Consider the following 12,196-nt stretch of genomic DNA (forward strand, 5'->3'; position numbering starts at 1 on the left):
ATGAATGCAAAACGCAGGAAGGTAGACGCTGAGTTCCGAAAAAGCAGTGAAAATGAAGGAAGTACCCGTGCCAGCTACGAAGTCTCAAAACGTATTGCAGAAAAGATGAAGCCTTTTACAAATGAAGAGTTTGTCAAAGTATGTTTACTGGCAGTGGTGGATATTGTTTATCCTGAAAAGAAATCGTTATTTGCATCTATCAGACTGTCAGCAAGAACGAACAAAAGGCAAGTTGAAGAAACGTCAGCAGATGTTAAAAGTTATTTAAGGGATGCCTGCAACGAATTGCATTTTTTTTTCAATTGTGCTTGATGAGAGTAGACTTGAGAGACACTGCTCAACTTGCAGTGTTTGTGCAAGGAGTCACCTCAACTTTTCACAATTTTTAAGAGTTTATTCAATTAATTCCTATGAAGGACACGGTTGCTGAAGCAGACATTTTTGAAGCTTTGCTGAAAATGATGTCAGAAATGAAACTTAACGTGTCGAAGCTAATTGGCATCACAGCTGATGGGGCACCAGCACTGGTGGGACAGGAAAACTAAACTGAGTTCTTTGATTACTAATTGGCATCCTCGTAAACACAAATGATTTTCTAGCATGTGTTATTCATTGATTTGAGGTAAAACATAACTAGATGTATTTAAATAGATAATTCCCATATTTCAAGTTTTTTATGGCATTTATGTGGCCCACCGTCTACTCATTAATATGCGATCCAGCCCACAGAGGCAAAAAGGTTGCCGACCCCTGATCTATAGTTATGACCGAGATGAGGGAATCAAGTACAAGATAGCCAAGTTGCTGATAATACAAAGCCTGCACTGTGACGAGGATGCAAAGGAGGTTTCAGGGAGATAGAAAAAAAGGCTAAGTGAATGGAACAGCATATAGCAGATGGAACAAACTGGCACTGATGCTGTTTCTCCAATTTTGCACAAAATAGCAAGTTACATCACCAAATCCAAAATGTCACCCATTTTGTGTAGGAATGTCTTTGTCTACAGCAGGAAAGTAGAGCCAGCATTCAGGAAAACACACCATAAAATTCAGTATAAATATGCCATCTTGTGACTTTTACGTATGTGGGTGACACATTTGTGGGAGAGGTAACGGACCAGCCCATGTATTCTTTATTAATCAAGATGAAATGACTAACAAAACTCCACATAATTTACCATGGTATTCAGCCATGAAAATATTTTAAAAATAAATACATACAGAAGCATTGCATCGGAATAATAAAAAGTTAAAACATTTCTGAACTATCATTTGATAATTATATATGATAAAAGTGGACGTGTAATTCCATGGAAAATGTAGTGAAATCATCATCTGCATTTAAAATTCTTCCACTGCAACCTTGATCACACTGTACATCGTAGCTGCTTGCCATTTGGAAATGACAGGAATGAACATAGGAAAAATATGTCCTATCAGATCAAAAAGTATGTAGCTGTTAACTTAGCATGATATTTTATTTTTTTTTATCTCAATGATGTACATACAGCAATATAAATTAAAATTTAGGACAATGCCTCGTTAATTTTAATCCAAACACTGCATTAGCATGCAGTTTACCTTATTCTGCAACAACTCCTAGATGAGCCAAAATCTTACAAAATATTAAATAGTCCATAAATAAGTAAATAGAGTACATTAAAGGTCATAGTTCATCTTCACTACCAACTCTGAAGTTAATGCTTTCATTTGTCTGCTCTCATGCCTTACAATGTTTTAGTTTTCAGTCATCAGAAATAAATTGTCTTAACCCTAGTAATATTCTTATTCATCTATATTTATGAACGGCATTCGAGCATTAGACCTTGCCTATAAGCTTGAAACACTGATAATGAGGATGACAGAGTGTAAATGGAGGGTATGAGAAGACAGCAGTTTGGCTTTCACAATTTTGTTAGTTTCCTCAAAGTCTAGTCCCATGGCCTGCTTTATACAGGTATTGATGACCAGCCAGTGTCATGGCATTCATCCTGTCAATCTTATCTGGGAGTTCAGCAGATCCAGCCATCACCTTGTGGCACATGTTCAAGCCACAATTCATTGTGTGGTGGATGGATATCCTGCCCATGACTGCTGTAAAAAATATATATTTTGGTAGGGGTCAATTACTGTTTGCATTCCTCATACTATACTGCCAAAAAAATTACTAGAATTCTTTGAATTTTCTTTATATTTTCACATTAGGATATTTAATCTATTGTTTTTTTTATAGATTTTCTGTCAAAACTGGTTAATGTTGCCTGGTTTCAGTATAAACACTAAATAAAGCGATTTCACTTGTATCTAGTAAAGCACTGAAATGTTTTCCAAGTCCTGCAAAAGGATCTGTGTAATTCTACTTGAGCACTTTTTCCATTTGGCTAATATTGTAAGTAATTTAAAAACAGTCCATCATTTCTTAGAACCTAAGACTTCAAATGCAGAAAATAAATACATATTTAAAGAAACCATACAATGTAAACCTTCAGTATGATTTCCTAAGAATTTCAGCCATAAACAAATACTACCTCCTTTGCATATTTTCAAAAAAGTCAGATTCAAAATTCAATTTCCAATATCACTGATTTTTGGAAATAATAATTAAGTGTAGAACATACCCATTTTCTTCTTCAGCTTTGATCATTTCTGCATAAAAACAAAATTAGCATCTGATTAACTTCTAACTGAAAACTTTTTGAAGTACAAACAGAATAAATTATGTGCATATGAACATGTTTGCAAATCACTGCCAACGGCAACTGTCAATGCTTTTTACAGTTGAGCAAACAATCTTCTTTTGATGAATTTAGCATAATAATCGAAACAAAATTCAGAACCTGCTCGTGATTTGAAACAATATTCTCATTTTACATATTACATAAGGTACCCAAGCTATCCTTACTTCCAAAAATTCAATGCTCACTCCATCAATGACATCTCCATTTCAATCCTATTCAACACTGGTTTGAGCTACCAAAGGCCAATTTTATAATTAACCTTACCAAGACAGAAAGATTCAACGACTAATATAAACAAATTAAAGCACTTCCCTACAGCACAATAGCTGGTCTTTTTTAAAGGCATCCGTTAGTCTTGCGAGACCATGGACCTGCGCCTGGAAAGTCTTCACTCCCAGGGCGCAGGCCTGGGCAAGGTTGTATGGAAGACCGGCAGTTGCCTCTGCTGCAAGTCTCCCCTCTCCACGACACTGATGTTATCCAAGGGAAGGGCATTAGGACCCATACAGCTTGGCACCAGTGTCGTCTCAGAGCACTGTGTGATTAAGTGCCTTGCTCAAGGACACAACACGCTGCCTCGGTTGGTTTTTACAGGGACATAAAAAGCCCCATTTACAAACTGGGATATTTTCATCTCTTAACTGCCTTGACAGAATAATCAATTCTAGTTCTAGTTATCAAAAATTTAATCAAGCTCATTTTCAGAATTTGCTTTTACAAACAGTCTGAGGAACAAAATATTGAAGTGTATAGATATCCCCAAAAAAGTCCGGAAGAATACAAACATGTAGCCTCTAAAACACAGACTGAGAAATGCCTTAAAGAAATTCTCTGGATACAAAGATGATGGGAACCAGAAACCAGGATTCCTTTATTAAGGAGGAGGATCTCTATATTTACCCGAAGCAATAGTTCTCATGAGGCTAGATCAATTATCCCCAACAAATTCAATAGAGCATTAAATCTAGCACCCCTTCTAAGGGGAGCAGCAATTAATCTCTATTCACAAAGCAGTTGTTCCTTTGTATCAGAGAAATGAAATGTTGATTAGTTTTCAGAAAACAACTTAGGAAAGAAAAAGAAATAAGCCTTTTTGGTCCTTAGAGCTTGCTCTACCATTCATCACATTTATTTCCAGACACCATCAACCATATCGTTTCATATCTAGCAATCCGTATTATGAATAAGATCAATGATTGAGCCCCTGAAGCCCTCCAAGTAGAGAATTCCAAAGATTCAGCACTGTCCAACTGGGAAGAGATTTACTCAATGGAATTCATTTTGAAATTGTGACATCAGCATATATTCATCAAATGGTGGAAATATCCTCCCTGCATTGTCTGTCGAGCTGTTTAACAATTTTGTTGAGATTTTTTATTCTTCTAATCTCTGTAAAACACAGTCTGTCCACTTAGCTTATCCTCACATAACAACCTTACTATCCTTGAAAACACCAATCCAATACAAATCTTCTGACCAGGCTCATTTGAGCCTTGAGGACCTTGCATATTGTTAGCAATTTCTGCATTTGTATATCATACTTTTGCCTGTTTCTTTTATTTCTTTTTCTTTACTGCTCTGTGCATTTTATTCATCATCTATTTACATTAAACACCTCACTTTTTGTTCATTCCTCATTTGCCCCCATTCTTTGCATCTTATTTTTTTTTACCTTTAACTATTTTCACTTCTGATGAAAGGGTGCACATGAAATACAAACACTTGTTTTTCTCTTTCCAAAGATGCTGCTTAACCTGCTGAGGATTTCTAGAATTTTCTGTTTATTTGAGATATCAAGCACTTGGAACTTTTGATTTTGCAATAATCACTCTGACATTTGGTATATTTTGGATGCAAATCACAATTCAATTAAAAATGTTTAAAGAGAAAGTTTAAAACATGACGCAGCTTTCAGAGAAACTATTAAGTTTTTTACCTTCCAGCTCTTCTAATTCTTTGGGTTTAGTCCATCGAGATTCTTTTGTTTGAGAATTGTAATAATAGGGCTTCCCTGTATCTGACTTGTATTCTTTCCATGGACATTTTGATAGCAATTGCTTGAAATATTTAAAAAAAAATCACATTAATATCCTGACTTGCACAATGGTCTTACAAAATAAATACTTTGTAATAAAAAGAATTAAAGTATAACTACTCAAACATGTTTTAGTTCATTATATATACATGACAATAAAATTATAGTACAAAGGGGAATCCTACAGATTACTCCAATACTGAACAAACAAAGATAAGGTATCTAAAAGTTTATGCTATAGGGCCTATTTCCTATATTTGTTATATCCATGTCATCAGTTCACACCTCTGCATGCGATTTCAACTCATCTGGCTTCTCCCATGTGGATTGTTTTGTTTCAGAGTTATAGAAATAGGTCCTCCCATCTGGGGATTTGTGTTCAGTCCATACGGACTTCTGAAAGAAAATGAAATCAAGTTAAAAATAATAATGTAAATACACACAACATATAACAAACACGATCTTCCAAAGTTACTAGAAATATGTACCCAGGAAAAAATATAGGTTAGTAAAATAAGTTTTTAGTTGATGACAATGGACATTATTTTATCCAAATTATGTACTTTTGCCTGAACATTATGCTTAACACAGTACAGAAATGTAATGCAAGCTAATGTAAAAATACAATGAATGCTATCTCTGTTTTTGCTAATGGTAGTTTTCACTGTTTTTGCTAATTTTGATAAGTTTGATTTTTGGCGCACCTAATAAACACCCTCGCATTAAAGTGCTAAGTGACTCCAGCTACAATTCCTTTGGTCATAACCCGTGTATCTAACAGTCAGTGATAATAAAACTGATTCTGACAACTTCTTTATCACTATATCAACTGCTGCTTAGCTGCTTTCAGTGAACAATGGACCTGGACCCCTAGATCCCTCGGTAACTCAGTGCTAGTAACAGGTCTACAATTAACTGTGTACTTTCTTCTTTCATTTGACCCCAAAAGACAGTGCTACCGAACATAAGCGACAGCTTCTGGTAGTCAAAAGCTAAGAAATCCAACAAAAAACATCACTAAATGTACCTTTACTGAAGAAATTGTGTTAAATTATCAACACAAACAGAGAAGGGGCAAAACAATGGTGAAGCGAGTTCAGGGGATGACTGGAGTTGGTGCCAATAAAAAGAAGTTAGGTTTAAGTGCAGTGGCCATTGTGTGAGTGGACCAGCGGGTTTGAAGGGCTCATTTGAACAGGCAAGTTGCTGGTAAGTGCAGTGAGACTGGGTCCAGGGTCAGCTATGTGCTCTTATGTCAGATGTGGGAACTCACAGAGACCTCCAGTCTCCCTGATAACTACATCTGCATGAAGTGCATCCAGCTACAGCTCCCTACAAACCGTGTCAGGGAGCTATAGATGCAGGTGGATGACCCTCACTCTTTAGGTGAGAATGAAGAGCTGATAAATAGGAGCTACAGGGAGGTAGCCACTCCTAAGTTGCCGGAGAAAGGTAGCTAGGTAACTGTCAGGAAAGGGAAAGGGAATAGGTATACCACATTGGATACTTTTTTGGCAGGGGGTGGGGGAAGAGATGAGCTAACAAGGGAAAGCTGTATTGACCAGATTTCTTGCACTGAGTCTGGCTCTGTGGCTCAAACATTTGGGGCGGGGGAAGAGGAGTTCAGTAATGACAGGGAACTCATTGGTCAGGGCAGCAGACAGGATATCCTGTGGACGTGTAATATATACCCATGGAATGTGTTGCCCTCCATCTGTCAGGAACATCTTAGAACAGTTCCACAGCAATCTCAGGTGAGGGGGCGCAGGTAGAGAAGAGGAGTCAGAAGTTATACTACATATTGGTAGTGTAGGAACCATGTATCTATTTTCTGTCTGCCTCTATTATATTTAGCTGATGTTAATCCTTTTCACAGCCTGTGGTGCATTGGCCACATTGGTTTCTTTAGCCTTTTATCTGCTTTTTACGAAGCTGAGTTGCAATCTCGACACTCAACCCAGCACAGATGGAGTGTGCAAGGAGCCAGCCAGATTTGAGCACAGGCCCTCTCATCTCGAAGTCTGGTGCTGATGCCACTGCACCACCAGGAGGCTTATTGTATTTTGTGTGATGAATCAGCATATAGGAGAGAGAACGAAAATCTGCCTGAGTGGTGCCACAACAATACCTCACTCAATATCAGCGAGACCAGGGAGCTGATTATTGACTACAGGAGGTAGAAACCAGAGGTCCACGAGCAAGTCCTCATCGGAGGAGCAGAGCTGAAGCAGGTCAGCAACTTTAAATTCCTTGGTGCTATGATTTCACAGAACTTGCGCTGAGCCCAGCACATTAAGTGGAATTAGGAAGAAAGCACGGCAGCGTCTCAACTTCTTCAGGAGTGTGAGAAGATTCAGCATGACATCCAAAATTTTGACAAGACTTCTACAGATGTGTAGTGGAGAGTATGGTGACTGGCTGTGTCATAGCCTGGTATGGAAACACCAATGCCCTTAAACAGAAAATGTTACTGGTAGTAGTGAATATGGCCCAGTCCATCAACGGGTAAAGCCCTCCCAACCATTGAACGTATCTACATGAAGCGCAATCACAGAAAGCAGCATCCATCTTCAGGGACCCCTACCACCCAAGCCATGCTCTCTTCTCACTGCTGCCATCAGCAAGAAGGTACGGGAACTTCAGGACTCCCACCACCAGGTTCAAGAACGGATATTACCCCGCAACCATCAGGCTCTTGAACCAAAGGGGATAATGTCACTTGCCCCATCATTGAAATGTTCCCACAACCAATGGACTCACTTTCAAGGACTCTTCCTCTAATGTTCTCGATATTTATTGCTAACTTATTATTATTATTTCATTCTGAGTTAACAGTTTGTTGTCTTTTCCACACTAGTTGAACACCCAATGTTGGTGCGGTCTTCCATTGATTCCATTATGATTATTATTCTATCATGGATTTATTGACTGTGCACTCAAGAAAATGAATCTCAAGGTTGTAAATAGTGACATATATGTACTTTGAGGATAAATTTAATTTGTACTCATCTGTTGCTGTTGGGGATGCAAAGATCATTGTCAAAGACCCAGCAATCTCCTCCCTTGCTTCTTTCAATATACTGGGTATCTGTCATCAGGCCCTGGGGTCTTATCCAAATTAATGCTTTTCAAAGACCCAGCATTACCTCCATTATAATCTCAAAATGTCCCAGCACATTAGCATGCCCCATTCTGCCTTTATCCTCCAATTCCTTCTTGTCAGTAAATATTGAGGAGGTTCCATCGAAGACTGAGCAAGTTAAAGAACTTCACTATGACAACCCTGATGCTCCTGCAGCTTTCCAAAATCTGTCTACATATCTGTTCCTCTACTTCTCAGCAGAACAAATGCAGAACTCCGATTTCTACAGCTGTACTGTGGAGCATTGTGAATGGTTCCATTACCACCTTGTATGGAGGCTCCAATGCTCAGAACGAAAGTCGTCAGAGGATTATAGACTCAGCCAGCTCCATCACAGCTGCAAGTCTCCCTACCACTGAGAACATTTGCAAAAGGTGGCATGCATCATTAAGGATTATTACTATTCAGTGCATACCCTCTTTTCAACAGCGACGAGGTACAAAAACCTGACAACACACAACCAACAGCTTCTTCCCTTCTGCCATCAGATTCCTGAACAGTCCATGAACCCATAAACAGTAACTTATTATTCCTCTTTTCCACTGTTTATTTTATTTTTAATTGTAACAGTATTTTTATGTATTGCACTGTAATGCTACTACAAAGGCAACAAATCTCATAACGTACATCAGAGATAATAAACTCGATTCTGATACTATTGGGGAGCTTATAGTATAATCCCATCAACGTAACCGAACCTCTCTTATTTCAAAGCTCTAACCAAACTGCCTTTGTGGACCAGCCCTTCAGTGTATCCTCTCTGACCACTGCTGTGACATTTCACAGAAGTATATACATTTCAGCCCATCAAATGCACCATGTTTATGCCTTCCTTTCAGTCTTACTTAGAAACATAGAAAACTTACAGCACAATACAGGCCCTTTGGCCCACAATGCTGTGCTGAACATGTCCTTACCTTAGAAATTACCTAGGGTTACCCACAGCCCTCTATTTTTCTAAGCTCCATGTACCTATCCAGGAGTCTCTTAAGAGACCCTATCATATCCGCCTCCACCACCATTGCTGGCAGCTCATTCCACACGCTCACCACTCTCTGTATAAAAAACTTCCCCCTGACAACTCCTCTGTACCTACTTCCAAGCACTTTAAAACTGTGCCCTCTCCTGTTAGTCATTTCAGCCCTGGGAAAAAGCCTCTGACTATCCACACAATCATTTTATACACCTCTATCAGGTCACCTCTCATCCTCTGCCACTCCAAGGAGAAAAGGCTGAGTTCACTCAACCTATTCTCATAAGGCATGCTCCCCAATCCAGGCAACATCCTTGTAAATCTCCTCTGCACCCTTTCTATAGTTTCCACATCCTTCCTGTCGTGAGGTGACCAGAAATGAGCACAGTACTCCAAGTGGGTACTTGACCAGGGTTACTTGTCACAACATACCTCTTGCTCTCAACCCGATACCTGCTGCCCTGCTGCTGTGGTTCCCATCCACCTGCCACTCTAGTTTGAAACCTATTGCAAAAGAGCTTTAGATTTAGCTTTAGCCCACTGACTCTCATAACTACCTCAACTATACCTCTTCTCACCCCGCCACATGCAAAAATGCCATTCCCTGTTCCCAGTTCCTCTGTCTCTGCCGCATCTGCTCCGAGGATGAGGCTTTCTGTTCCAGGACATCTCAAATGTCCTCTTTCTTTAAGGATCGTGTGATGCCCTCACCCGCATCTCCTCCATTTCCCGCACTTCGGCTCTCACCCCATCCTCCCGCCACCACAACAGAGGCAGAGTTCCCCTTGTCCTCACCTACCACCCCACCAGCCTCTGGATCCAGCACATTATCCTCCGCAACTTCCGCCACTTTCAACAGGACCCCACCACTAAGCACATCTTTCCCTCTCCACCCCTCTCTGCTTTCCGCAGGGATCGGTCCCTCCACGGCTCCCTGGTCCACACGTCCCTTAGCACGGATCACCCACCCGGCACTTATCCCTGTAAGCGCAAGTACTACACCTGTCCCTACACCTCCTCTCTTGCCACCGTTCAGGGCCCCAAACAGTCCTGGGGGGACCGCTTCGTCGAGTACCTCCGCTCCATCCGCCACAACTGGTGGCTCCCAGTAGCCACCCACTTCAACTCTGCTTCCCACTCCCATTCAGATATGTCCATACATGGCCTCCTGTACTGCCATGATGAGGCTAAACTCAGATTGGAGAAGCAATTGGTTGGCAGACAGGAAGCAAAGAGTGGGAATAAACGGGACCTTTTCAGAATGGCAGGCAGTGACTAGTGGGGTACCGCAAGGCTCAGTGCTGGGACCCCAGTTGTTTACAATATATATTAATGACTTGGATGAGGGAATTAAATGCAGCATCTCCAAGTTTATGGATAACACAAAGCTGGGCGGCAGTGTTAGCTGTGAGGAGGATGCTAAGAGGATGCAGGGTGACTTGGATAGGTTAGGTGAGTGGGCAAATTCATGGCAGATGCAATTTAATGTGGATAAGTGTGAAGTTATCCACTTTGGTGGCAAAAACAGGAAAACAGATTATTATCTGAATGGTGGCCGATTAGGAAAAGGGGAAGTGCAACGAGACCTGGGTGTCATTATACACCAGTCATTGAAAGTGGGCATGCAGGTACAGCAGGCGGTGAAAAAGGCGAATGGTATGCTGGCATTTATAGCAAGAGGATTCGAGTACAGGAGCAGGGAGGTACTACTGCAGTTGTACAAGGCCTTGGTGAGACCACACCTGGAGTATTGTGTGCAGTTTTGGTCCCCTAATCTGAGGAAAGATATCCTTGCCATAGAGGGAGTACAAAGCAGGTTCACCAGATTGATTCCTGGGACGGCAGGACTTTCATATGATGAAAGACTGGATGAACTAGGTTTATACTCGTTGGAATTTAGAAGATTGAGGGGGGGGATCTGATTGAAATGTATAAAATCCTAAAGGGATTGGACAGGCTAGATGCAGGAAGATTGTTCCGATGTTGGGGAAGTCCAGAACAAGGGGTCACAGTTTGAGGATAAAGGGGAAGCCTTTTAGGACCGAGATTAGGAAAAACTTCTTCACACAGAGAGTGGTGAATCTGTGGAATTCTCTGCCACAGGAAACAGTTGAGGCCAGTTCATTGGCTATATTTAAGAGGGAGTTAGATATGGCCCTTGTGGCTAAAGGGATCAGGGGGTATGGAGGGAAGGCTGGTGCAGGGTTCTGAGTTGGATGATCAGCCATGATCATACTGAATGGCGGTGCAGGCTCGAAGGGCCGAGTGGCCTACTCCTGCACCTATTTTCTATGTAACACCTCATATACCGTCTAGGTAGTCTCCAGCCCCTTGGTATGAACATAGAATTCTCCAACTTCTGGTAATTCCCTCCCCCTCCCTTCCTGTATCCCTATGTCACTCTGCCCCCTCCCCCAGCTGCCTAGCACCTCCCTCATGGTTCCGCCTCCTTCTACTACCCATTGCGTTTTCCCCTATTCCTTCTTCACCTTTCCTGCCTATCACCTCCCTGCCTCCCCTCCCCCACCCCTTTATCTTTCCCCTTACTGGTTTTTCACCTGGAACCTACCAGCCTTCTCTTTCCCTCCCTCCCTCCCTCCCCCCACCTTCTTTATAGGGCCTCTGTCCCTTCCCTCTAGTCCTGACGAAGCCCAAAACGTCGACCGATCTTTTCCACAGATGCTGCCCAAGCTGCTGAGTTCCTCCAGTGTGTTGTGAGTGTTGCTTTGACCCCAGCATCTGCAGATTATTTTGTGTTTATGTAGAGCTTTAGATATGTCTGCTGCTCCTGACAGACTCTTCATACGCTATTGAACTAGAATTACTCACCCAATTTGATAATAATGAAGAAGTGAGTAATATGCCAAGTTGAGCTTAGAAAGTATAGTGCAATGTCTTTAGGCCAAATGCCTCAGTTATATCTGGCTTAAAGTTTCTAGTTTCTGAAGTCATCCCATTTTATTGGCAACTCAAAAAAATTGACAGGCTTTACCACCGTAAAAAAAACAAGCAATAGTCAGCAATTAATAATATCTCGTACAGATGTATCTGACACAAGTCATGAGGAAGCATCAGGCAGGTACGGATTCTCTCACCGTGTGCCCTAAACCTAACTCAAATGCTGCCCTCCTCTGGAATTTACTCTAGAAAAACAATTTACACTGTGAAGTCCTTTATATCACCAAGTATTTAAAAGATAAACAAGTTCTTGCTGCTTTTAACTTATTAAAAGATATATATAAATCAATGCTGCTCTTAACATACTTTCTGGCTGAAAATGTTCAATCAATTTAGTTGAAGGCAAGAAA

General features: G+C 40.9%; 1 protein-coding gene across 4 annotated transcripts in view; it reads right to left on the reverse strand.

Moving 5' to 3' along the window:
* The window catches only part of prpf40a (PRP40 pre-mRNA processing factor 40 homolog A), a 76,138-nt gene that overhangs the window by 46,927 nt on the left and 17,015 nt on the right, over nt 1-12,196 (reverse strand). For all 4 annotated transcript variants that reach the window (XM_072261949.1, XM_072261948.1, XM_072261947.1 and 1 more), the window contains 3 exons: nt 5,059-5,169; nt 4,675-4,795; nt 2,619-2,646 (listed from right to left, as the gene is read on the reverse strand). In XM_072261949.1, coding sequence (XP_072118050.1) covers nt 2,619-2,646; nt 4,675-4,795; nt 5,059-5,169 — 260 coding nt within the window. The remainder of the gene's footprint in view (nt 1-2,618; nt 2,647-4,674; nt 4,796-5,058; nt 5,170-12,196) is intronic.

This window comes from Mobula birostris, chromosome 6 (genome assembly GCF_030028105.1).
Source record: "Mobula birostris isolate sMobBir1 chromosome 6, sMobBir1.hap1, whole genome shotgun sequence".
Taxonomy (NCBI): domain Eukaryota; kingdom Metazoa; phylum Chordata; class Chondrichthyes; order Myliobatiformes; family Myliobatidae; genus Mobula; species Mobula birostris.